The sequence below is a fragment of the Balaenoptera musculus genome, chromosome X (assembly GCF_009873245.2).
Source record: "Balaenoptera musculus isolate JJ_BM4_2016_0621 chromosome X, mBalMus1.pri.v3, whole genome shotgun sequence".
In the NCBI taxonomy this organism is placed as follows: Eukaryota; Metazoa; Chordata; class Mammalia; order Artiodactyla; family Balaenopteridae; genus Balaenoptera; species Balaenoptera musculus.
This window is the reverse complement of record NC_045806.1, coordinates 70,324,313-70,351,582: the sequence shown is the minus strand read 5'-3', so window position 1 is coordinate 70,351,582 and position 27,270 is coordinate 70,324,313. Positions and strand designations below refer to the sequence as shown.

At 37.9% G+C, this 27,270-nt stretch overlaps 1 protein-coding gene across 1 annotated transcript in view; it reads left to right on the top strand.

The window, feature by feature from the left end:
• Positions 1–27,270, top strand: part of CHM (CHM Rab escort protein) — a 169,439-nt gene that overhangs the window by 110,956 nt on the left and 31,213 nt on the right. Inside the window, exons 11-14 of the mRNA XM_036839292.1 lie at positions 3,291–3,368; positions 17,971–18,075; positions 18,484–18,547; positions 23,804–23,900. Of these exons, the coding sequence (XP_036695187.1) occupies positions 3,291–3,368; positions 17,971–18,075; positions 18,484–18,547; positions 23,804–23,900 (344 nt within the window). The remainder of the gene's footprint in view (positions 1–3,290; positions 3,369–17,970; positions 18,076–18,483; positions 18,548–23,803; positions 23,901–27,270) is intronic.

Here is a 27,270-nt window from a genome sequence, read left to right as displayed (position 1 = left end):
ATTCTTCCCCAACTTGCTATTATCGCTCAATTTTTATGTTTTTGCCATTTATCCCTGGTGATAGATGGGGCTGTAGTTCATTCATTTAAATTGCTTATAGTATTCCGTAGTACAATGTGAGAGATTAAGCCAACTGTACAGTTAGAAGGTGTAGTCCCCACAAGACCTCCCACACTTCTGACACAAACTGCAAGTTTGGGGGATTCCCAAAACAACCCTCAGTTTTGATAGTTCACTAGAGGGACTCCCACGACTCACTAAAAGCTGTTAACTCACCATTATGCTTTATTACAGGGAATGGGTATAGCTTGAGATCAGTCAAGGGAAGAAGTGTGTAGGATAGAGTACAGGGGGTTTCCAAATGTGGAGCTTTCAGTTGTCCTCTCCCCGTGTTATTCTCCTCTTATTGATGTGTAGCAGTATGCACAGAGGATGGCTAACCAGGGAGGCACAGAGGAGCTTCAGTGTCCAGAGTTTTCATTGGAGCTCCATCACTCAGGTGTGACTGATTTGCCCATGGGGCTGATCTCAGTCTCCAGCCCCACCAGAGGATAACTGAAATACCACAGTTCCCAAAGTCTCCACCCTAAATCACACTTTGGTCTTTCTGGCATGACTAGTCCCCACCCTAAGACTCTCTGGTGTGGCCAGCCCTCACCCTAAGTCATATTGTTAGACTGTCTGGTGACCCAAGGGCCACACACAAACAAGGACACTTCTTTCAGGCTTGGCATTCCAAGGCCTTAGAGATCACCTCCCAGAAGCCAAGAACAAAGGCCAGACGTCTTTGTGGGCCAGGTTAAATTGTTTATTACACATATGAATATACCACATTTTCTTTTGTTCATTCTCCTCTTGATGGACATTTGGGTTGCATGTGATGTATATCAAGTAGTACCTATATTTATTTATTTAATGAATGCTTTATGTAATACCGTATGACAGGCACTGTGTAGCTTCTTTACAAATATTAACTAATTTAATTCCCAGAAGAATCCTCTGTGATATAAATACTATTATTCTCATTCTACAGATGAAGAAAATAGGATACAGAGAGGCTAAATACCTTGTTCAAGGTCACACAGTCAGTAGGTGGAATAGCTGAGGTATAAACTCAGGCAGTCAGAATCCTTCCCCATAACCACTATGTTTTGCTGTCTAAAAACAATGCAGCAACAAATATTTTTATACACATCTTCTTTTGTATACGTGTCTGAGAGTCTTTGTAAGATTTATGCCTAATAGAATTGCTGCACTGTAGGCGTATGCATCGTCAACTTTATTAGACATGGCCAAATTATTATCCAAACTGATATTTTTAAATAATTTGTAAGATATTTGCACATATCTTTCCTAGTCTGTGGCTTTTCATTTTCTTTTGTTGTCCAGATGTTTATAATTTTAAAATACTTCATTTTTTCCAAGATTTTCTCTATGATTTTGCTTTTTGTATCTTATTCAAGAAATATTTATTTCCCCTGAGCTCAAATGTATATCCTCCTATATTCTAGAAGCATTGCCTTTTATATTTATACCTTTCATCTACCCAGGATTGATTCTGAATATGGTGTAAAACAGTTGTCTCAAAACCACTTGTTCAGTGGTCCATTCTTTCCCCATTGGTCTATAATGCCACCTCTGTCATAATCATATTCATATACTTATAGGTCTTTATATTAGTTTGCTATTGCTGCCATAACAAATCACCAGAAGCTTATTAGCTTAAAACCACACAAGTTATTATCTTATAGTCCTGGAGGTCAGAAGTCTAAAATGGGTAGGCAGGGCTATCTTCCTTCTTGGGGCTCTAGGAGAGAATTTGTTTCTTGTCTTTTCCAGCTTATAAAGGGCCCCTACATTCCTTGCCTTGTGACCCCCTTCTAGCAGTAGCATCACTCTGACCTCTGTTTCCATCCTCAAAATCTTCACTGACTTTGACCCTTCTGCTTCCTTTTTTAAAGTACTTTTCTGATGACATCGCACCCACTGGGATAATCCAGGATAATCTCTCCAGCTCAAGATCCTTAATTTAATCACATCTTTAGAGACCCTCTTGCTGTGTAAGAGAACATATCCACAGGTTCCAGGGATTAGGATGTGAACATCTGTAATGGGGACATTATTCAGCCTACCACAGTCTTCTTCCTGGACTTTCCATCATTCTTATGTTTTTAATTCATCCCTTTTAAGCATACCCATTTTATAATCTCTGATAGCTCTACTATCTGAGTAAACTGTTTTGGGAATCTAATCCTGCTGTTTATTGTGTCCAATAATTCTCACTCAGGATAAGATGTGTTTCTTCATCTGTTGTATAATTTTAGATTATAAACTCATCATAAGGGAACTCTGTGACAATCTCATGTGGCCTGGGTTGAGGTCATATTGCTCCAGAAAGTTTTAGCAGTTGCTTCCACCAAGTTTCCATGGGGTACTACTGACCCAGAGCCACTTTAATGATGTTTTATTGGTTAAGGGTTTCTTGGATCATGTAGTAGTGTAATTTCAAATTCCCAACCTGTGTGAGAGCAGACCACTGGTTATAAATATAGAGGTATATATATCTTCTTCCACACAGGGCTTTAGGTAAAACAATTTCTTATGTTTTCTCTCTTGTAGTCATTGGATTTTCTACCTCGATCACCTTTTCACTGAGTCCTTTTAAGGATCCAGATGTTGTTAGAGAATATCTCATTCTCTACTCCCTGCCTTGTTTGGATCCTAAGGCCTCTCTTTTCCCTACGTGGCGGGCATTAAAACCCCAGCCCTTAGATTCATGAGTTAGGCAAACTCCTTAGAGCTTCTGTAGCATTAACTCTTGTGCTTACTGCTCTGGTTTTCAGTTCCCAGTTTAGTTTTTGCTTACTTTTATGGTAAATCTCCAGAGCTTTCCCTGCTTGTTTCTTCCTTAACATTTCTTTGCGGTCACTTCTGTTGGGGGGGGGTCTCATTCATCACCTCTTGAGGCTATTTGTAGCCTATGTATCTCAGTCAGTAGCTGGTTTGGTGTTGGGGGTAGCTGAGCTTTGCTTAGGGACACTTTTGGCTTGGTCACAATTCTAGGCTTCCACGTTGTATTATTAGCACTATTACCTGTGCTGCATTAAAATGTTACTAATCTTACCTCTGAGAGATTCTTAATACCATGATAGAAAAGGTAATAAATTGTCAGAATCTTTTTTCTCTAAGACCAATTAAATTTATTAAATGTTAGATATTTAAAAGAATATTATGTTACCCTAATTTTGAACTCAAGAATTCTAATCCTCATTTTCCTATTCTCTTCCTAGGATGTGTGCAGTGTTTGGTGGAATCTATTGTCTTCGTCATTTGGTACAGTGCCTTGTCGTGGACAAAGAATCTGGAAAGTGAGGATGATATAAGTTACCTTCCTATATTTACATCCCAAACACAAGTGAAAAATGCTAAAGTCGATTTTTAAAAAATGATTCTTCAAAGATCCTCCTTGGTATTAATAGCATATCAACCTTGATTAAAAGTAATTTGTGTTTACATCCTCCAGAACAAGGAAAGTGAGTTCAGAATATAGAAACTAAATTAATTTCCCTACAATATGACTATAGCTCCTGATCATCCAAGCTTGGAAGACAAATCATTTCAGCTGCCGGGGGTGGGTGATGAGTGATGTTAGTTTTCCTTATGGCCTTACCTCCTCTAATTGATTTTCATCAGATGACAACAAAGCCCTCTGTTATTGCATTTTTAAAAATGGAACTCACCTAAAGACTCATCAGATTAATCTCTGCTGATAATGCATGTCACTCCAAGAGAAAAGACTTTAATGAGTTTTTAGGTAGATTGTTGTCATAAACTATGCTGCCCTGTTATCTGAGGATAAATTCTTTTACAACCGTATCAGGTTTGCAGCTGGTTTAGGATTGAAATAAGGATGTACCTGCTTTTAAAGAAAGCTGAGCACAATCTGTTTATCTGTGTATTTTTATATTTCAACTATATTTTTCTAGGATTTATTATTTAGTTACTAGCATATGCTGTTGTCTAAATTACACTAAATAAGTAGTATTCTTTGATATCTGGGTTTTACATTGAAATTTAAACGGGTCAACTGGATCTAGTTTTAGGAGCTATTTAATTTGCTATGTATTTTTCTTTTTTGTTATATGTTCTTAAGCATATAATGAACTATATCTCTTGTGTGACTGTTTTTAGGGGTATATAAAGAAATAGTATTTTTCAGGTCATAAAATACCTTAATATCTTGAACTGGAAGCTTAAAAATATAAATTTTAAGCTGTTTTATTTCATTTTACAGTAATTCTGTATGGTCTAAGTGGCATAAAATGTCTGTTAACTTCTTACAAGCCAGTTATAATGCACTAACTAGTATTTCAAGATATGGTGGAGAACAAATTCAACTAGAATATGTAATAGTTAAACAGTGAATTTGCTTTAGAAAAGTAATTCTCTAGTATAAGATAAAATAGGCACATGGTTTAAAGGCTTATAATTTACTTTTAGCAATTTAACAGTAAGGTACTACGTAAATGAAGCATGATAATCTACAGTGAAAAAATCCACCCTGAAGGCCCAAGATACTCATATATTGATGCGTGAAGGGCTCTGTGGAGGTTCATGAAGGAATAGTTGTCTTTATGACTCTTAGAGTCATTTTTCCTTATGCATTCATTTTGAAGCATGAGTATGTACCCATGATGGAAAGCCAGATAATGAATTGCTTGTTTGGTGTTTATTTACTTAGATTCTTTTACCTTTTGGGGGCCTCATTCCAGTCCTACACATTACTTTTAGTGACATGAAGAATTTGCATGGCTCATGTTTGTTTAAAAAAAAAAAAAAGGATATGTTAGTACAGTAAAAACATCTGTTGAACTAAAGGCTACATTTACCTTAACTTTGACTTAGTTTTTATTACAAACTCTGAACAGAAGAACTCTTCTTTGTGGTCTGCTGCAGATTTCAGTTGCAACAGATAGCTGAGGGCTAAGGGTCTAACGACCAAAGTTTGGTAGTTTTCAAATTTTAATGTGCCTATGAATCACTAGGTAAACTTGTTAAAAAAAAAATACACATTTCTGTGCCTCACGCTGGGAGAGTGAAATTGGATAATGTGCTTAGAGTGGAGCCAGGGAATTTGCAGTTTTAAGGAACACCCCCAAATGAATATAATGTAGGTGCTCCTTAGATGACACTAAGAAACACTGATCTGTAAGGTAAAGTTCAGGATTTAGCCAGTGGTACTATGTTCCATGATGGACTGGGGACTCTAGGTCTTAATTCATTTCTTTTACATCTTTGTAGAAGGACCTCAAACATAACAGTTATTCTCTAACGACTCTGAAGGCATGCAATGGTCAGGTAACCCTGGAGTGAAAGAAGACATGGAACTCTGTCACTGCCATGAGTGACAGTGGACACAAGTCACTTTTCTCTGGTCCAGTTCCCTCATCTGCAAGATGAGTTAGATGGACTCTGCAGTAGTTTTCGAGTCTCCTCCCAGCTATGACATGCATCAGTTGAGTTACTGAAAGTACTTAGTTTTTCCTTAACACTTAGAAGTAAGTTATTTTAAAATGTTTTATATGCCCAAATGTAGTCCATTCTGACATATTGGGTTATCTTCAGTCCCAGTGAGAAATTGAAAAAAATGTTCAAACAACTTGTATGTGTCTACTTTCATTAATGTAAATGAAATAGCAAGATGTCTACTTATGCTGTTTATTATTATTTTACTAGAACCTCAGTTTTCCAGTGAATATCTTTTTCTTGTCCATCTTGGGGTGGTTAAGATACAGCCATTGTATTCTGCATATGATTCTCATACTGGAAAACTTATTCCGAGCCATAACTATTTAATTCCTTAATAGTGGGACAGTTAAAAATTTGACCTGCATTTATAATATTCACGATATCTACAGTATTCTCACTATACTAAATTGTGTATGGGATCTTTAAAAAGTTTCTTTTAAGAGACAACCAGTACTTCAAAATTGTAAATTCATATCTTTGCTAGTAATTATGAAATTTTGCTTCTTTAAAATATCCATTCTATCAACTCAAAGAGTCTCTATAAACATCTAAAGCTAACATTGATTGAAGTTGACTCAGGCTAATGTATCTTTCCCAAATACTATTTTGTCATTCAAAATCAAATAATTGAGAGACCTACCAGTAATAGGAGATGTTTTGTTAGGACTTGAATATAAAGTGAGGGATAATTTTTTGAGGGGAAAAACTTGAGTTTATATTTGGGCATATCCAGCATACATTTCTTTTTAAGCAATCCAGGTTGACTCAAATAATCGTTTATTTTAAGTGTAATTGGCATATTAATCAAGGAATCTGCAGACGTTTGTATTTATCTCCTTATGGTTTTAGATTGCCTTTTTTCCCCCAATTTTCCTATAAGGAACACTTGACATCCCCTTTAGTCTTCGATGTAGTTAAGAGCTAAGCATGCTTCAGGTCTAAGGTCTAAGTTTATTTCCTGATCCCACAGACTAGACCAGAACCCAGCCCCCCAACTCAGGTCCCCTTTTATGATTGTAAATTCCCCGTAAGAAAGGTCAGGGTCTCACTGCTTTATCTCCAGAACCAAGGCAGGTTCCTATCACCCGTTATACGCAGTAGCTTTGTGTTAAATGAATGAACGAAGATTAAAATCTGATAGCCTTTTTTGTGCTTTTCTTTTCACCTTTCACTGAGGAAAGCTGATAGAAGCATAAATGATCATAGCATTGAGTTTAGCGTGGTGATTACACATCAAAGTATCATACCAATGTTGAGAGGAGAAATATGGAATATGTAACTAAATGCATACTTATTTTCAGCTAGATCTTATTTTTCATTTTTTTCCCCAAAGGTCAAGGTTTATTTATTATTTTTTTAATTTTTGAATGTTATTTTATTTATTTTTTTATACAGCAGGTTCTTTTTAGTTATCCATTTTATAAACATTAGTGTATATATGTCAATCCCAATCTCCCAATTCATCACACCACCACCACCACCACCCCCTGCCGCTTTTCCCCCTTGGTGTCCATACGTTTGTTCTCTACATCTGTGTCTAAATTTCTGCCATGCAAACCACTTCATCTGTACCATTTTTCTAGGTTCCACATGTATGCGTTAATATACAATATTTGTTTTTCTCTTTCTGACTTACTTCACTCTGTATGACAGTCCCTAGATTCATCCACGTCTCTACAAATGACCCAATTTCATTCCTTTTTATGGCTGAGTAATATTCCATTGTATATATGTACCACATCTTCTTTATCCATTCATCTGTCGATGGGCATTTAGGTTGCTTCCATGACCTAGCTATTGTAAACAGTGCTGCAATGAACATTGGGGTGCATGTGTCTTTTCGAATTATGGTTTTCTCTGGGTATATGCCCAGTAGTGGGATTGCTGGGTCATACAGTAATTCTATTTTTAGGTTTTAAGGAACCACCATACTGTTCTCCATAGTGGCTGTATCAATTTACATTCCCACCAACAGTGCAAGAGGGTACCCTTCTCTCCACACCCTCTCCAGCATTTGTTGTTTGTAGATTTTCTGATGATGCCCATTCTAACTGGTGTGAGGTGATACCTCATTGTAGTTTTGATTTGCATTTCTCTAATAATTAGTGATGCTGAGCAGCTTTTCATGTGCCTCTTGGCCATCTGTATGTCTTCTTTGGAGAAATGTCTATTTAGGTCTTCTGCCCATTTTTGGATTGGGTTGTTTGTTTTTTTAATATTGAGCTGCATGAGCTGTTTATATATTTTGGAGATGAATCCTTTGTCCGTTGATTCATTTGCAAATATTTTCTCCCATTCTGAGGGTTGTCTTTTCGTCTTGTTTGTAGTTTGCTTTGCAAAAGCTTTTAAGTTTCATTAGGTCCCATTTGTTTATTTTTGTTTTTATTTCCATTACTTTAGGAGATGGATCAAAAGAGATCTTGCTATGATTTATGTCAAAGAGTATTCTTCCTATGTATTCCTCTAAGAGTTTTATAGTGTCTGGTCTTACATTTAGGTCTCTAATCCATTTTGAGTTTATTTTTGTTTATGGTGTTAGGGAGTGTTCTAATTTCATTCTTTTACATGTAGGTGTCCAGTTTTCCCAGCACCAATTTTTGAAGAGACTGTCTTTTCTCCATTGTATATCCTTGCCTCCTTTCTCATAGATTAGTTGACCATAGTTGCATGGGTTTATCTCTGGACTGTCTATCCTGTTCCATTGATCTATATTTCTGTTTTTGTGCCAGTACCATATTGTCTTGATTACTGTAGCTTTGTAGTATAGTGTGAAGTCAGGGAGTCTGATTCCTCTGCCTCCATTTTTTTCCCTCAAGACTGCTTTTGGCTTTTCGGGGTCTTTCGTGTCTCCATACAAATTTTAAGATTTTTTTGTTCTAGTTCTGTAAAAAATGCCATTGGGAATTTGATAGGGATTGCATTGAATCTGTAGATTGCTTTAGGTAGTATAGTCATTTTCACAACATTTATTCTTCCAATCCAAGAACATGGTATATCTCTCCATCTGTTTGTATTATCTTTAATTTCGTTCATCAGTGTCTTATAGTTTTCTGCATACAGGTCTTTTGTCTCCCTAGGTAGGTTTGTTCCTAGGTATTTTATTGTTTTTGTTGCAGTGGTAAATGGGAGTGTTTCCTTGATTTCTCTTTAAGATTTTTCATCATTATTGTATAGGAATGCAAAGGATTTCTGTGCATTAATTTTCTATCCTGCTACTTTACCAAATTCATTGATTAGCTCTAGTAGTTTTCTGGTGGCATCTTTAGGATTCTCTATGTATAGTATCATGTCATCTGCAAACAGTGACAGCTTTACTTTTTCTTTTCCAATTTGGATTCCTTTTATTGCTTTTTCTTCTCTGATTGCTGTGGCTAGGACTTCCAAAACTATGTTGAATAATAGTGGCAAGAGTGGACATCCTTGTCTTGTTCCTGATCTTAGAGGAAATGCTTTCAGTTTTTCACCAATGAGAATGATGTTTGCTGTGGGTTTGTCGTATATGGCCTTTATTACGTTGAGGTAGGTTCCCTCTATGCCCGCTTTCTGGAGAGTTTTTATCATAAATGGGTGTTGAATTTTGTCAAAAGCTTTTTCTGCATCTATTGAGATGATCATATGGTTTTTATACTTCAATTTGTTAATATAGTGTATCACATTGATTGATTTGCACATATTGAAGAATCCTTGAATCCCTGGGATAAATCCCACTTGATCATGATGTATGGTCCTTTTAATGTGTTGTTGGATTTGTTTGCTAGTATTTTGTTGAGGATTTTTGCATCTATATTCATCAGTGATATTAGTCTGTATTTTTTTTTTGTAGTATCTTTGTCTGGTTTTGGTATTAGGGTGATGGTGGCCCCATAGAATGAGTTTGGGAGTATTCCTTCCTCTGCAGTTTTTTGGAAGAGTTTGAGAAGGATGGGTGTTTGCTCTTCTCTAAATGTTTGGTAGAATTCACCTGTGAAGCCATCTGGTCCTGGACTTTTGTTTGTTGGAAGATTTTTAATCACAGTTTCAATTTCATTACTCGTGATTGGTCTGTTTATATTTTCTATTTCTTCCTGGTTCAGTCTTGGAAAGTTATACCTTTCTAAGAATTTGGCCATTTCTTCCAGGTTGTCCATTTTATTAGCATAGAATTGCTTGTAGTAGTCTCTTAGGATGCTTTGTATTTGTGCAGTGTCTGTTGTAACTTCTCCTTTTTCATTTCTAATTTTATTGATTTGAGTCCTCTCCCTCTTTTTCTTGATGAGTCTGGCTAATGGTTTATCAATTTTGTTTATCTTCTCAAAGAACCAGCTTTTAGTTTTATTGATCTTTGCTATTGTTTTCTTTGTTTCTATTTCATTTATTTCTGCTCTGATCTTTATGATTTCTTTCCTTCTGCTAACTTTGGGTTTTGTTTGTTCTTCTTTCTCTAGTTCCTTTAGGTGTAAGGTTAGATTGTTCACTTGAGATTTTTCTTGTTTCTTGAGGTAAGCTTGTATTGCTATAAACTTCCCTCTTAGAACTGCTTTTGCTGCATCCCATAGGTTTTGGATCATCGTATTTTCATTGTCATTTGTCTCTAGGTATTTTTTGATTTCCTCTTTGATTCAGTGATCTCTCAGTAATTTAGTAACGTATTGTTTAGCCTCCATGTGTTTGTGTTTTTTACGTTTTTTTCCTTGTAATTGATTTCTAATCTCATAGCATTGTGGTCAGAAAAGATGCTTGATATGATTTCAGTTTTCTTAAATTTACTGAGGCTTGATTTGTGACCCAAGATGTGATCTATCCTGGAGAATGTTCCATGCGCACTTGAGAAGAAAGTGTAATCTGCTGTTTTTGTATGGAATGTCCTATAAATATCAATTAAATATGTATGGTCTATTGTGTCATTTAAAGCTTCTGTTTCCTTATTAAATTTCTGTTTGGATAATGTCCATTGGTGTAATTGGGGTGTTAAAGTCCCCCACTATTACTGTGTTACTGTCGATTTCCTCTTTTATAGCTGTTAGCATTTGCCTTATGTTTTGAGGTGCTCCTATGTTGGGTGCATATATATTTATAATTGTTATATCTTCTTCCTGGATTGATCCCTTGGTCATTATGTAGTGTCCTTCCTTGTCTCTAGTAACATCCTTTATTTTGAAGTCTATTTTATCTGATATGAGTATTGCTACTCCATCTTTCTTTTGATTTCCATTTGCATGGAAAATCTTTTTCCATCCTCTCACTTTCAGTCTGTATGTGTCCCTAGGTCTGAAACGGGTCACTTGTAGATAGCGTATATATGGGTCTTATTTTTGTATCCATTCAGCGAGCCTGTGTCTTTTGGTTGGAGCATTTAATCCATTCGCATTTAAGGTAATTATCGATATGTATGTTCCTATTACCATTTCCTTAATTGTTTTGGGTTTGTTTTTGTAGGTCCTTTTCTTCTGTTGTGTTTCCCCCTTAGAGAAATTCCTTTAGCATTTGTTGTAGAGCTGGTTTGGTGGTGCTGAATTCTCTTCACTTTTGCTTGTCTGTAAAGCTTTTGATTTCTCCATCGAATCTGAATGAGATCGTTGCCGGGTAGAGTGATATTGGTTGTAGGTTCTTCTCTTTCATCACTTTAAATATGTCATGCCACTCCCTTCTGGCTTGTAGAGTTTCTGCTGAGAAATCAGCTATTAACCTTATGGGAGTTCCCTTGTATGTTATTTGTCGTTTTTCCCTTGCTGCTTTCAGTAATTTTTCTTTGTCTTTAATTTTTGCCACTTTGATTACTATGTGTCTCAGCGTGTTTCTCCTTGGGTTTATCCTGTATGAAAGTTTCTGCACTTCCTGGACTTTGCTGGCTATTTCTTTTCCCATGTTAGGGAAGTTTTCGACTATAATCTCTTCAAATATTTTCTCGGGTCCTTTCTCTCTCTCTTCTCCTTCTGGGACTCCTGTAATGCGAATGTTGTGTTTAATGTTGTCCCAGAGGTCTCTTAGACTGTCTTCATTTCTTTTCAGGCTTTTTTCTTTATTCTGTTCCACAGCTGTGAATTCCACCATTCTGTCTTCCAGGTCACTTATCCATTCTTCTGCCTCAGTTATTCTGCTATTGATTCCTTCTAGTGTATTTTTCATTTCAGTTATTTTATTGTTCATCTCTGTTTGTTTGTTCTTTAATTCTTCTAGGTCTTTGTTAAATATTTCTTGCATCTTCTCGATCTTTGCCTCCATTCTTTTTCTGAGGTCCTGGATCATCTTCACTATCATTATTCTGAATTCTTTTTCTGGAAGGTTGCCTTTCTCCACTTCATTTAGTTGCTTTTCTGGGGTTTTATCTTGTTCCTTCATCTGGTACATAGCCCTCTGCCTTTCCATCTTGTCTCTTTCTGTGAATGTGGTTTTTGTTCCACAGGCTGCAGGATTGTAGTTCTTCTTGCTTCTGCTGTCTGCCCTCTGGTGGATGAGACTGTCTAAGAGGCTTGTGCAAGTTTCCTGATGGGAGGGACTGGTGGTGGGTAGAGCTGGGTGTTGCTCTGGTGGGCAGAGCTCAGTAGAACTTTAATCCACTTGTCTCCTGATGGGTGGGGCTGGGTTCCCTCCCTGTTGGTTGTTTGGCCTGAGAGGACCCAACACTGGAGCCTACCCGGGCTCTTTGGTGGGGCTAATGGTGGAGTCTGGGAGGGCTCACGCCAATAAGTATTTCCCAGAACTTCTGCTGCCAGTGTCTTTGTCCTCTCAGTGAGACACAGCCACCCCCCGCCTCTGCAGGATACCCTCCAACACTAGCAGATAGGTCTAGTTCAGTCTCCTATGGGGTCACTGCTCCTTCCTCTGGGTCCCGATGCACACACTACTTTGTGTGTGCCCTCCAAGAGTGGAGTCTCTGTTTCCCTCAGTCCTGTCAAAGTCCTGCAATCAAATCCCGCTAGCCTTCAAATTCTGATTCTCTAGGAATTCCTCCTCCCTTTGCTGGACCCCCAGGTTGGGAAGCCTTACGTGGGACTCAGAACCTTCACTCCAGTGGGTGGACTTCTGTGGTATAAGTGTTCTCCACTTTGTGAGTCACCCACCCAGCAGTTATGGGATTTGATTTTATTGTGATTGTGCCCCTCTACCATCTCATTGTGGCTTCTCCTTTGTCTTTGGATGTGGGGTATCTTTCATGGTGAGTTCCAGTGTCTTCCTGTCGATGATTGTTCAGCAGTTAGTTGTGATTCTGGTGCTCTCTCAAGAAGGAGTGAGAACACGTCCTTCTACTCCGCCATCTTGAACCTGGTCTTCAAAGTATTTCTTTTGCATAAAAAAAACTTGTATTGTCTTATTTTTCATTTTTGTTTAATTTGCTCTCCTGAGATCCACATTGACTGTGCTCTCTTGGCTATATTATCCATTGACTCTGCTTTACTGATTTTTAGAGGACATGGGTATCAGTAGTTCTTTTCTCTACCCTCTCATTAAATTCTAATACTGAACCCCTCTGTTGACTGTTTCTGGAGACACTGAATGCTCTTGTTGAGCAGCTTTCTTTTTCTTTGCAGCAGTGCTGACCATGTAAAACTCCTGTACATCAGATTTGGCCATTTAGCAGTGTAGTATTTGATATTAGGGTAGGGTATGGATGACCTTGGACCAGACATGTCTGTAACCAGTAGTCTGAATCTAATTACTTCAGCTAGTGTTGTTGTGAACTTCAGCTGTCTCACTTACTAGATTTCCTGCTATTACTATTTCTTGGAGATATCTTTTTTTCTGATGTCAGGAATAACTCTACCTTTCCCAGGTACTTGGAAGTTAGTAATGAATAGTATGTTAGACCAAGCATGAGGTGACTTATTCTTAATACCATTTGTCATTGTAGGAAAATCGCTGAATTTCTGATTTTAGTATGCCCCATTTGCAAAATGATAGTGGTAATATTCTAGATATTTAACCTCCACCAACCCACATGCTTGTTGCTATGGGGATAAAGAGATAAATAAAACATGAATCTTGCCCTTGTGTACAAAGATTACAGGCTGTAAGGTCAGGTAGGCCTGGATCTGTACCCTGGCTTCCCCACTTACTAGATGAGTGAACTTTAACAAGTTCTGTGATTGGAAGTGATTTGGAAGAAGCACTGTGATGGAAAGAGATTCTTTACCTGCTAAATCAGAGATTCTGTATCTTTGTTTCTGTCTCTGCACTATTCACGTACATGGAATCCTTCTATCATCCATCCATCTATTCAGTCATCCATGCACAGTTGTTATCTGTGTGCCAGGCACTGGAGATACAGCACAGAACAAGACAATCATGGTCTTTGTTCTCATGGAGCTTAGAGTCTACTGGGGGACATTAAAGAACAAATAAATTAATGAGATAATTACACATTGAGATCTGTTCAGTATGCAGATCTGGCTTTGTCCCTCCCTATGTAAAAAGTTTCAGTGACTTTATATCACTTCAGAATGAAGTCTGAGACCCTTTTACATGACACATGAGACGCTGGGGTCTGACCTTTGCCTCCCTCTCTCAGTTCATCTCTCTTCTCTCTCTGCTTCCATTTTATTGTCAGGAACACTGAACTGCTTGTGGTTCCCTCCCTGTACTTCTCTTACTTTCCTCTGTACCCCTGCAGATGCTGCCCTTCTACTGAAATGTTCTTCTTATTTACTTGCTTTAACTGGTTTTAACTGCTTTAAAAGCAGCTAATGTATCACTTCCTCCAAAGAGCATTCCCTGATACTCTACCCCTCCCCCCCAAGCTTTTACCTCTTAGAATAGCGCTTGGCACATGGTTGTTATGCCACACACTTATGTCAAACAAATGAGCCACCAATGTGTTAGCAGTCCATTGTCTTATTAGACTTACCAAGAGTCTAGGGCAGTGTCAGTGGAGATGGAGAAAAGAGGCTAGTTTTGAGTAGCAGATTAGATGTGGGAAGAGAGATTTTGAGCTAGGGAAACTCTATAACTGCTGATCATGCCATTAACTGAGACTGAGATTCCAAGTGGGGAAGCAGGTGAGGAGCCATGATTTAAGTGTCTATTACCTATCCAGAAAAAATAGGTAATAGACAGTTAAAACTATGGATACAGAGCTTGGGATTGATTACAACAGAGAACCATAGGTTTGGAATTATAATCATGTTTGAGACTATTGGAGTAGATTTTTACCCAAGAAAAATGAGTAATAAGCATTTTGGAATGGTTTCATCGAAGAGGTGGCATTTGAACTAATGTGTTTGAGAAAGTATGGAAGGGCATAGTGAGTAGGGGGAATTATCTTGTTTCCTTCAATTATTGGGAATCTTCTAATTTCCTTAATTAATATATTTTCCTTTTCATGATTTCATATGTGATTTATGTATTCCTTATCATAAAAACAGTTGGGATATTAATTCTGAAGATTATAGAGAATGGATACCTGTTTTAATATTATTTTTATCTTCTGGGCCACATTCCAGATAAAGAGTTTTCATCTTGCTGATTGTTTTCTTCCTTATCATCATTTTGCTCTTTATGTCCTCATGTCATTGAACCAAGAACTGAATAACTGTTGTGATTTGTTGATTTAGAAAGCTCAGCTCTAGAAATGTTCTGTCTGGCTTCAGTGATTCTTATGATCAGCTTGGTCATTGTGTCCGTGTAACTGGAAATTCCTATCATGTTCCTCCTCAATTTACTATTTATGAGGCTCAGCAAGGCCCTCAACTAAATCCAGAATGTTGTTAATCTTTAATGGCTTCCTCAGGTTCATGTGGGAGGGGTGGACAAGGGGGTATTTTAATGTCTCTGGCAGCACTGTTTCATTTTGTTGTTTTTCATTACTTGAATGTCATATTTTTTTATATTAATCTTTGTAATACAAAGTCTAAGTCTAGGTACCAAATCAATATTCCTTTACTCGTTGTTCTCCCAATTAGGCCTAATATATGACAGTAAGTAAGTATCTGAGGGGAAAATAAATCTTATCACTTACTTAAATGTATTTTGGTTTGAACAGCTTTGCTCAGGCCTAGAGCCTTAGTACTTTAGCATGAGACTATCAGGTAAGTTGTATTATCATCTGCCAGACTGACTAGGCATATTGACTATCACCTCAACTTCTGCAGAAATCAATATTTTTTTCTGTAGCAATAGCTCTTGACTTTTCTCCACCTAGCACAGCGTAAAGATACAACAGTACTGTGGCACACTACATGGTGATTCTTCCCTGGGATTTGGGAGCTTATCAGAATCTCCAGGGGTACTTATAATTTGAAAAAGTCCCCCAGGTGTGATTCTGATTTGCTTCCTTCTCCTCCTTCTCCTCTAAGAATCACTGTTTCATCCAGAAGCTTCAGCATAAAGAGGCACATTTATTGGCAAATTGTGCTTGCATAGTTGAGCTCCCCAATCTCCATGCACCCATCCTTCCCTCTTGAGTGGTCCTCAGTAGTTCTAATACCATAATTTCTGAAACCAATGTCTGCCTGTCACCAAAGGTGTAACTACCACCAAAGCAGCCCCATTAGTGTTTGGAAGCCTACAAGCAAGGAGCTCTCCACAAGCTTGAGGGCAAGGTTTAGTTGTGTGGTTTATTTAAATGGGAGCCCTTTGCAAAGACTTAGACTGGAGTCCAAGATTTGTACTAACATCACTCCCTCTCTCAACTTGATTCCAACATTTTATGGTGAAAATTTTCAACTCTACGCCAATGTTGAAAGAATTTCAAGATGATCACCTATATATCCACCACCTAGATTCTGCAGTTAACATTTTAATATGCTTGCTTAATCATATGTCTACCCAAATATTCATCCCTCTGTTCATCTATTCACCTTTTTTAGGCATTTCACAGTAAATTCCAGATATCAGTACAATTCCTCCTAAACACTTCAGTATGCATATCATTAACTAGAGTTTAATATTTGTTTGCAGCTTTTTCTTCTGATGTAATATTTACATATGATAAAGTGCAAAAATCTTTTTTTTTAATATTTATTTATTTAGGCTGTGCTGGTCTTGGAAAATAGGTATAAATACCTTATTTCTATGTAGTTAAGTATTTTATAAAGTGAGAGCTCTAGTTTAATGAAATGTGAGGAGATATGCATAGAAACATAAGTGGGGAAGAGAAAGGAAGTGGAATGGAGGTGAGATGGGGAAGAAAATCACGTAAATATTAATGTAATATAACATATGCATTAATATGTAGTTAATTGATTAAAAATATGTATATCTAACATCACGAGATATCATAGTCTATCCTGATGACAGTGGCATGCCATTTATTCAAGAATATCAGCATATCATAACCTGCCTTTAGGAAATACACATTAAATTCCTCTCACAATTGGCCTTGGGTATTTCATTTTACTGTTAATGCCTTTATGCCTAGTAAATAGCTCTTACTTGGCTTATTTTTAGAGTGATGTAACATATTTTAATTTATACCAGTATATTTAAAATGTGACATAAGTTTGAAATTATTTGCTTGCGTTTTATGAGGAGTAACACATAAGTGTATTTCTAATAAAATAATTCTAGTCCCAAAAGGAAAGCTGTGACAAAAGTAAATTGTGCTATTTCCATAATAAAAAGATATAGAAAACATGCAGGCATTTGCATATAGTTCCTGAAATATTGCATACTGGCTTTGTCAGTGCTGGTAAGTCCATTTCAAGGATGTTTCCCTTAGTCCATTAGTTTGGATAATGAGCCCTATAAAGTACATTTATAACTTGTGGCACTGTAAGGAGATGGATTCTAATTTTCATCCTTTTATCTAGACACATTGAAAGAAGGTCAATGGAGGGTTCTATATGATTCATTTTCCCAACACATATCAGATGACAGAGACCTGATAATGTCCATGCATAAGTGTTTTCCTTATTTGGAAACAGCACTTGAAAGAAATCTTTATATGATCATCCTTTGGAGTAAAGTGGAAACAGATATTAATAGAAGCTCCATCCCGTTTTTTTGGTTTAAAACATTATCACACGTGTGACAAGATAGCTATTATTGAACAAAAGAGAAAGTGACACTTAACAGAAAAATAAAAAGCCTTTAGTGACTTTTATAGGCTGTGAATGATATAACAAGATATTTAATCAACTTTTCCTCCCTCTCTTCTTAGATCTGTTAAGGAAAAAAAAAAAAAAAGCCTGTTTCCTAAACAAAGAAAAAGCTTCTATGTTCCTAAACATTAGAAAAGCTTATAGAATAATACTTGTCCTAGCTTTATTCTTATTATTAAGCATTCAAAATAAATAAGTTCTAGTCTATACTTATTTTATAGTTTAAAAGACTTCAAAATAGCAACAAAAATGTATATTCTGCAGTTTAGTGAAGTTTTGTGTCAAAAATGTGAAATTGTAGGCAATTTTAAAATCTTGTCTTTTAAGACATTAGTTTTAGATTCAAGATTGGTAGCTGATTATGTTCATTTTCTCAATTATGTAATCATTAATGAGAACTATTTTGCTGTGCTTATCTTCTTCGTAGATGTAAAGCAGTCATAGATCAGTTTGGTCAGAGAATAATCTCTAAGCATTTCCTTGTGGAAGACAGTTACTTTTCTGAGAACACATGCTCGCATGTGCAATACAGGTAAGGCACCCCTCCAGCCACTCTGCTAGGGAAGGTGAAACTTAGGGAAATTCATCTGTGTGATTACATTGACACTTCCGTATGACTCTGTTCTTCAAGTAAGATGCAAATGTATACCAAACCAAAGATACATTCAGTGTGTTATCACTGTTCTCTTATAAGGTCTGGTTTTGTGGAGGAGCCTAGCCTAATGTTGACTCCTTTGCATCAGCTGGGGTCTGTCTCCAGGTCACACATCCTCCTTTCATGAGCCAAGAAAAGATTAAAGCAGAACTTGACTTCGTTTGGGGAGGTGACACTTTTATCATAACAGTTCTTTGAAACATGCCTTCTGGTGGTTGTATAGCTATATAAATGAAATTTATCCATGGAATCTGAGTCACTTATTAACTGTTTTCTGCATTACAGGCAGATCTCCAGGGCAGTCTTGATTACGGATAGGTCTGTACTAAAAACAGATTCAGATCAACAGGTAATTCCAGTCCTGTACTTTTTAATAACATGTTACTAACTTAATCTACATGGTAATATGTGTAAATTAATATCGGTGAAATAAAATATATTAACCAATATGTACTAATACATTTAATGGATTTTAAAAATACATAATGGCAATTATGTAATAATCTTGGTTTCTTAAAGATTTCCTTTCAGTGGAACAAATAATTGCGTCTTATGTAACAGATTTATTCTAAGAATATTGAAATCATCGTAGTTTTTTTTACAGCTATTTCTATGAAATTGAAAGTATATTACTATGAGAAGAAAAGCATTTAGAAGCATTTAAAAATCTTGGAGGAAAAGGCTTTATGGTAACCAATCCTACAGCAGTGGTGGTAAGCTCACCATTAGGGGCCCGGTGTGAATGAATATCAGCACACGTTTTCAGTTCTGACATTTCCTCATCACCATGGTTCATTTCGGTACCCCCTTCCTCCTCATAACCCCTGATTCGATAGAAATGTCTTTATACCTGTGGTTTTTCCTCAGTTTGAACACTTAAATTCCAGAAGTATGTCCCCTTCTCCCTCTGACCATAGTTTACAGGACTGATAAAATCAGCTTACTCAGTAAGTGTGACTGTCAGACCTATCCTATATGCTACTGCTAAAACTAGGTTCCAAAATTTCCTTAAGTTGGAAGCTTTGTATTATATAAAGCAAATATGTTAATTTTACGAGTGAGTGCAAATTGTTTCATTTAATCATTCAGCAGACAATGAGTGCCTTCGACATGCCAGCCAGTGTGCTGGGTTCTGAGGAGATAGTGCTAACCATGATAGCATCTGTGCCCTCATAGCTTGCAGTCTAGAGGATACAGATACAGACAGGTAAATAGCAACGACAGTACAGTGTGACAGGTGTGAGCGAAAAGTGGTAAAACCATAGCACTCATCACACTGTCCTGTAGTTGCCAGTTTACTTGTCTGTAGCTCCCGGTAAACCATAAGCTTTGTGAATGGGTCGAAGAGTGACAAAGGCAGAAAAGTGAAGAGAGCAAACAGATGCTTCTGAAGAAGCTAAGCTGGGAAGAGTAAGAGGGAAGAAGTGATTCCTGCAGAGGGATGTGGAAGCGAAGAGGGCATTTCTTTAAAGTATTAGAGCAGCGGTCCCCAACACTTGGCACCAGGGACCAGTTTCGTGGAAGACAGTTTTTCCACAGACCGGGGTGGAGGGGATGGTTTCGGGATGATTCAAGCGTATTATGTCTATTGTGCGCTTTATTTCTATTATTATTACATTGTAATATATAATGAAATAATTGTACAACTCACCATAATGCAGAATCAGTGGGAGCCCTGAGCTTGTTGTCACTGGTGACTCACTGATAGGGTTTTGATATGAGTCTGCAAGCAATTGATTTATTATGGTCTCTCTGCAGTCGAACCTCTCTACTAATGATAATCTGTATTTGCAGCCGCTCCCCAGCACTAGCATCACCACCTCAGCTCCACCTCAGATCATCAGGCATTAGATTCTCATAAGGAGCACGCAACCTAGATCCCTCGCATGCACAGTTCACAATAGAGTTCGCGCTCCTATGAGAATCTAATGCCACCACTGATTTGATAGGAGACAGAGCTCAGGTGGTAACGGGAGCAATGGGGAATGGCTGTAAATACAGATGAAGCTTCACTCGCTTGTCTGCTGCTCACCTCCTGCTGTGTGGCCCGGTTCCTAACAGGCCACAGACACTGGTACCCATCCGTGGCCCGGGGGTTGGGGCCCCCTGTATTAGAGTATATTTCAACTGATGGGGAAGGGGCCAGTAGAGAGCGAGAGGTTGAAGATTCCCAGGAGAAAAGGAGGATAATTGATGCAGCAAGGTCCAGATAAAGGCTGGAGAGGATGGGATTCAGAGAACAGGTAAAAAACATTGCCCTTAGATGGGATGTGAGACACTTTGAAATAAGAGGGTGAATGCAGGAGAATTTGTAGGTTTGGGAGTTCCCATCTGATGGGTTTTATTTACTTTTTAAATTACAAGGTGAGGTTATCTCCTGAGAATGGGGGTGTGAGTGTGGGGATGGGTCAAAGCTCATGGAAAGGTGTAAAATAATCACCGTGGAGAGTGACCTTTCTCGTGGTCAGATGGCTGGGCAGTGTTGAGGGGTCCAGTTGAGTCTGGAGGTCATGGGTTTACAGTGGCATTAATCTGCTCTGATCCTTCCAGCTTTTTCATTCTCTTACCCTCACCCAGCCTACTCATTGACCTATTAAAAGAGACCTACAATTCCTTGTTCCCTCTGTTTCTTCCGGGATTACCAGCTCCCTTCTGCCCTCTTCCTTTTCCGTGTCCTAGACCACATGGTGGATCTTCTGAACTGCTCTTTCTCCAACACCTTCAATTCCCGTGTAGCCATGTTCTTCCTCTGCAGCCACAGAGGAAAGTCCCATCCCTGGATGAAGCTGGGATCTACACCTGGATCACTAAGGGCTGATTGGGAAAACAGTACAACCAGACAGACTGGTGCCACCACAGTGTTGGGGGAACCAACCTCATCCAACAGGACCCTCAGTACCCATCACCATTTAGCTCCTCACTGGCTCAGACAGTGCCCTCTCCCCTCAGAGCCTAGTCCAAATTTTCACTATTTTACCCACCTTTAGCCCTCTCACTCTCCCCCATCACTTTGCTGGGAAAAGTAAGGACACCTACTAAGCACAGTGCCCTTTGACCTCCTGCTCGACCACCCACCACTTATGTACACCAGCACAGAGACTAATGAGAGGGCTGCCCTCCTTGTCCAAGGCCAAGCCCTTTCACCAGCACCCTTGACACACACATGCACCCACACCACCCTGTATGCCTGCTCTCTCTCCTACATTTTCAGCCTCTCACCACTATTGGCACCTTCCCCTCAACCTATACACATGTATTAGCATTTTCTGTTCCAAAAATTAAAATAATAAGACAAACAGAAAATGCTCCCTTGAGTCTGCCCCCATCTGTAGCTAGTATCCAATCTCTCCCCTGTCAACATTTTTGAGACGGTATCTGTACTTGCTGCCTCCAGCTCCTTACCTCTCATTCATTTCTAGACCAACCTGGCTTCTACCCTCACATTCCTACCGTAGTTTCTCTTGGTAAGTTTATTAATAACTTTGTACTAGTCAAGACCAGGGCGTTTTTTGGGTTTTGTTTACTAGGTCTTTTCTGATATATTTGACAGTGTTGATTATTCCCTTTCTCTTGAAACTCTCTACTCCTTTGGCCTCCATGACACTGTGTTCTCCTGGTTTTCCTCATAACTCTCTGGCTATTCCCTCTCTGCCTCCTCTGTGGGCTCTATCCTCCTCTTAAATATTGGGCCTCCTCGGGGTTCTCAGCTCAGCCCACCATATCTGTTATTCTTTGCACACTTGCTGCTTGACTCCATGTACTCTTATGGTTCCAACTCTGCATAAAAGTTGGTGACAGCCTTCCACTTGTATATCTCCCAGGACTTTTGGCCCACAGGCCAAATTTCCTACTGGACATCTGTCCCAAGGACTCCTCAAACTGAACATACTCAGAGCTGAACTCACCGTCTTCCCTCTCCAAACTACACATCCATCGCTTCCTACTTCCATGAAAGCACTTACATCCTTCCAACAACTTCTTCTTCCTCCTATCTCTGACATCTCATGAGCCTCCAGGTCCTTGTAACTGTACATCCTAAAAGTTGCTCCAGTCTGCTTTTCCTCTTGATCCTTATTCTCACTGCTCCAGTTTTGGAACTCAGCACCTCTTCCTTCTAACTGGTCACGCTGCTTCTCATCTTGTCTCCTATAAATCTATCCTCCACACAGCCATCAGAGAGATCAATCTAAAATGTACACCTGGCCTGCCTTTTTTTGTTTCCTGTATGAGTTTTTTTCCCCTTTTTAAATTTTTGAAGCACAAATAAAATGATGAGACTTAGAGGAAAGAGTAGGTGTTGGTCTAGATAAATTTTATGGAAGTGGTATTAAAGTGTTGAAGGAATTATCTTTTGATGGCTGTTATAATCTCTCTGAGACTTAAGACAGTTACATTCTCAGAGTTCAGACAGAAGGTACTGTGGTAGGGGGTCACTGATTGTATCTCAATTTTTAAAAAAAATATAGATGATAGTTGTAGGAAACAAAAGAAGTACTTACGTGTTGATACAGTCCTTAAGATACCTTTCCAGTTATACACATTTTTTTAGTCATAGTCATTTGATAATTATCATACAACATTAAATCCATGTTTTAGTGGTTCTTCTCTCTTTAATGCTAAAGTACAACACTTTTTATCATAGACAGCAGCAAAAGGAGTTAAGAGGAATATGGAGAACACAATTTTTGAGACATTGTAAAACCCAAAATGTATATACAGGTAATGATAGTAAGATAGTCATGATTATCAAAATAATTTCTATTTTCAGAACTTGTAGGCATTTCCTCGGTAGGCTATCAATGTGACATTGCCAGTCAAAAATCTAAGCATAATGCTCACAGGTAAAAGTACAAATGGGGCTTTACTTTTTGGCAATGTTTCCTATATAAAATGATATAGTTTCCTCAGATTGAAGATTAAATTGAGAATTAATATTGAAGCTTTTGGTTCTGTAGAGAAACACTGACCTGATAGTTATTTAAAGTCTTTTAAATATAAAGCCATATAGCATATGAGTGGTGCCTAGGGCAGCATACTACATATTAATGGAGTCCTTAAATTACTTTGAAGCCATTCATTTTGAAACATTTTGGTATATGTTTAGCTGTACTTTGGTATATTTTGACATATACTTTGCTTATTTCAATTTCTTTGCGATTCGTAACATTTTAAATTTTTAGTGCTCTATAACTGCTATTTTTAGCCAATATGAATAATCAAAATTAATTTAATGTGCTCTGATTTCAAACGGTGAAGTGCATACAACTCAGAAGTAATTAATCATATCCTTTGAAAATATGTAGTAAGTGAAGGATTTAATAAATATTAAAGATATTTGAAATATTTATTGTCTACAAATTAAAGGACTGCAATATATAACATATGTAAATATATCAGTAATGCAGAAATTGGACATTAGGACACATGTGCATGCTTTATGTTTCAAACTGTGTTCTAAAATTGAATCCTTCCAGATCAGTGTTTTTCAAACATCAATGAGTGTTTGAAAAAAGACACTCAGTTTGGAAGTTAATTGCACTCCAATGATAGAAGAATGAAAATGAGATCTAACAGCTATGTCTGATATTTTGTTTCTGCTTTTTAGATTTCCATTTTGACAGTGCCAGCAGAAGAACCAGGAGCTTTTGCTGTTCGGGTCATTGAGTTATGTTCCTCAACAATGACATGCATGAAAGGCACATGTAAGCACAACAGAGTCTGGTATTTTGTCTTTTGTGTTTGTTTAGGAAGTAAACGGGGACAGCTGTTGTTACCGTTGTCAGGGTTGTGTTAATAGAGTTTTGCCATATATATATATATTTTTTTTTAATTCACAGTATTTGTTCAAACAGTGTATGTTCATACAGTAAGTCATTTCATACTTTCCCCTTGCCTCTAAACATTTCTATGGCTAAATCTTCACAGGCACCATTGTTAACCTCTCCGGTGAAAGGATTTCTGTGACTTTCCAGTTCTTTCTTTCAACATCTTTATTGGAGTATAATTGTTTACAATGTTGTGTTTGTTTCTGCTGTATATCAAAGTGAATCAGCTATATGTATACATATATCCCCATATCCCCTCCCTCTTGTGTCCCCTCCCACCCTCCCTATACCACCCCTCTAGGTGGTCACAAAGCACCCAGCTGATCTCCCTGTGCTATGTGGCTGCTTCCCACTAGCTATCTGTTTTACATTTGGTAGTGTATATATGTTAATGCTACTCTCTCACTTTGTCCCAGCTTACCCTTCCCCCTCACCATGTCCTGAAGTCCATTCTCTGCATCTTTATTCCTATCCGGCCTCTAAGTTCATCAGAACCTTTTTTTTTTTAGATTCCATGTATATGTGTTAGCATATGGTATTTGTTTTTCTCTTTCTGACTTACTTCACTCTGTATGACAGACTCTAGGTCTATCCACCTCACTACAGAGGATTCAATATCATTTCTTTTTATGGCCGAATAATATTCCATTGTATATATGTGCCACATTTTCTTTATCCATTCATCTGTTGATGGACACTTAGGTTGCTTCCATGTCCTGGCTATTGTAAATAGTGCTGCAATGAACATTGTGATACATGACTCTTTTTTTGAATTATGGTTTTCTCAGGGTATATGCCCAGTAGTGGGATTGCTGGGTCATATGGTAGCTCTATTTTTAGTTTTTTAAGGAACCTCCATACTGTTCTCCATAGTGGCTGTATCAATTTACATTCCCACTAACAGTGCAAGAGGGTTCCCTTTTCTCCACACCCTCTCCAGCATTTATTGTTTGTAGGTTTTTTGATGATGACCATTCTGACCAGTGTGAGGTGATACCTCATTATAGTTTTGATTTGCATTTCTCTGATGATTAGTGATGTTGAGCATCCTTTCATGTGTTTGTAGGCAATCCATGTATCTTGTCTGGAGAAATGTTTATTTAGGTCTTCTGCCCATTTTGTGATTGGGTTGTTTGTTTTTTTGATATTGAGCTGCATGAGCTGCTTGTAAATTTTGGAGATTAATCCTTTGTCAGTTAATTCGTTTGAAAATATTTTCTCCCATTCTGAGGGTTGTCTTTTGGTCTTTTTTATGGTTTCCTTTGCTGTGGAAAAGCTTTTAAGTTTCATTAGGTCCCATTTGTTTATTTTTGTTTTTATTTCCATTTCTCTAGGAGGTGGTCAAAAAGGATCTTGTTGTGATTATGTCATAGAGTGTTCTGCCTATATTTTCCTCTAAGGGTTTTATAGTGTCCATCGCGTTTAATGTGTCATTTAAAGCTTGTGTTTCCTTATTTATTTTCATTTGGATGATCTGTCCATTGGTGAAAATGGGGTGTTAAATTCCCCTAGTAGTATTGTGTTACTGTTGATTTCCCCTTTTATGCCTGTTAGCATTTGCCTTATGTTTTGAGGTGCTCCTATGTTGGGTGCGGAAATATTTCCAATTGTTATATCTTCTTGGATTGATCCCTTGATCATTATGTAGTATCCTCTTTGTCTTTTGTAATAGTCTTTATTTTAAAGTCTATTTTGTCTGGTATGAGAATTGCTACTCCAGCTTTCTTGTCATTTCCATTTGCATGGAATATCTTTTCCCATCCCATCACTTTCGGTCTGTATGTGTCCCTAGGTCTGAAGTGGGTGTCTTGTAGACAGCCTACATACCTGTCTACAGAAGGGTCTTGTTTTTGTATCCATTCAGCTAGTCTATGTCTTTTGGTTGGAGCATTTAATCCATTTACATTTAAGGTAATTATCAATATGTATGTTCCTATTACCATTTTCTTAATTGTTTTGGGTTTGTTTTTGTAGGTCTTTTCCTTCTCTTGTGTTTCCTGCCTAGAGAAGTTCCTTTAGCATTTGTTGTAGAGCTGGTTTTGTGGTGCTGAATTCTCTTAGCTTTTGCTTGTTTGTAAAGGTTTTGATTTCTCCATTGAATCTGAATGAGATCCTTGCTGGGTAGAGTAATCTTGGTTGTAGGTTTTTCCCTTTCATCGCTTTAAATATGTCCTGCCACTCCCTTCTGGCTTCCAAAGTTTCTGATGAAAGATCAGCTGTTAAGCTTATGGGGATTCCCTTGTATGTTATTTGTTGTTTTTCCCTTGCTGCTTTTAATATTTTTTTGTATTTAATTTTTGATATTTTGATTAATATGTGTCTTGGCATGTTTCTCCTTGGATTTATCCTGTATGGGACTCTCTGCACTTCCTGGACTTGATTGACTATTTCCTTTCCCATGTTAGGAAAGTTTTCAACTATAATTTCTTCCAGTATTTTCTCAGACACTTTCTTTTTCTCTTCTTCTTCTTCTGGGACCCCTATAATTTGAATGTTGGTGCATTTAATGTTGTCCCAGAGGTCTCTGAGACTGTCCTCAATTCTTTTCATTCTTTTTTCTTTATTCTGCTCTGTGGTAATTTTTTCCAATAGTTTATCTTCCAGGTCACTTATCAGGTCTTCTGCCTCAGTTATTCTGCTATTGATTCCTTCTAGAGAATTTTTAATTTCATTTATGGTGTTGTTCATCCTTCTTTGTTTGCTCTGTAGTTCTTCTAGGTCCTTGTTAAATGTTCCTTGTATTTTCTCCATTCTTTTTCCAAGATTTTGGATCATGTTTACTAACATTACTCTGAATTGTTTTTCAGGTAGACTGTCTTTTTCCTCTTCATTTGTTTGGTCTGGTGGGTTTTTACGTTGCTCCTTCATCTGCTGTGTATTTCTCTGTCTTCTCATTTTGCTTAACTTACTGTGTTTGGGGTCTCTTTTTTGTAGTCTGCAGGTTTGTAGTTCCCTTTGTTTTTGGTGTCTGCTCCCAGTGGGTAAGGTTGGTTCAGTGGGTTTTGTAGGCTTCCTAGTGGAGGGGACAGGTGCCTGTGTTCTGGTGGATGAGGCTGGATCTTGTCTTTTTTGGGGGGAGGACTGCGTTCGGCGGTGTGTTTTGGGGTGTCTGTGAACTTATTATGCTTTTAGGCAGCCTCTCTGTTCATGGGTGGGGTTGTGTTCCTGTCTTGCCAGTTGTTTGGCATGAGGTGTCCAGCACTGGAGCTTGCTGGCCATTGGGTGGAGCTGGGTCTTAGCTTTTAGA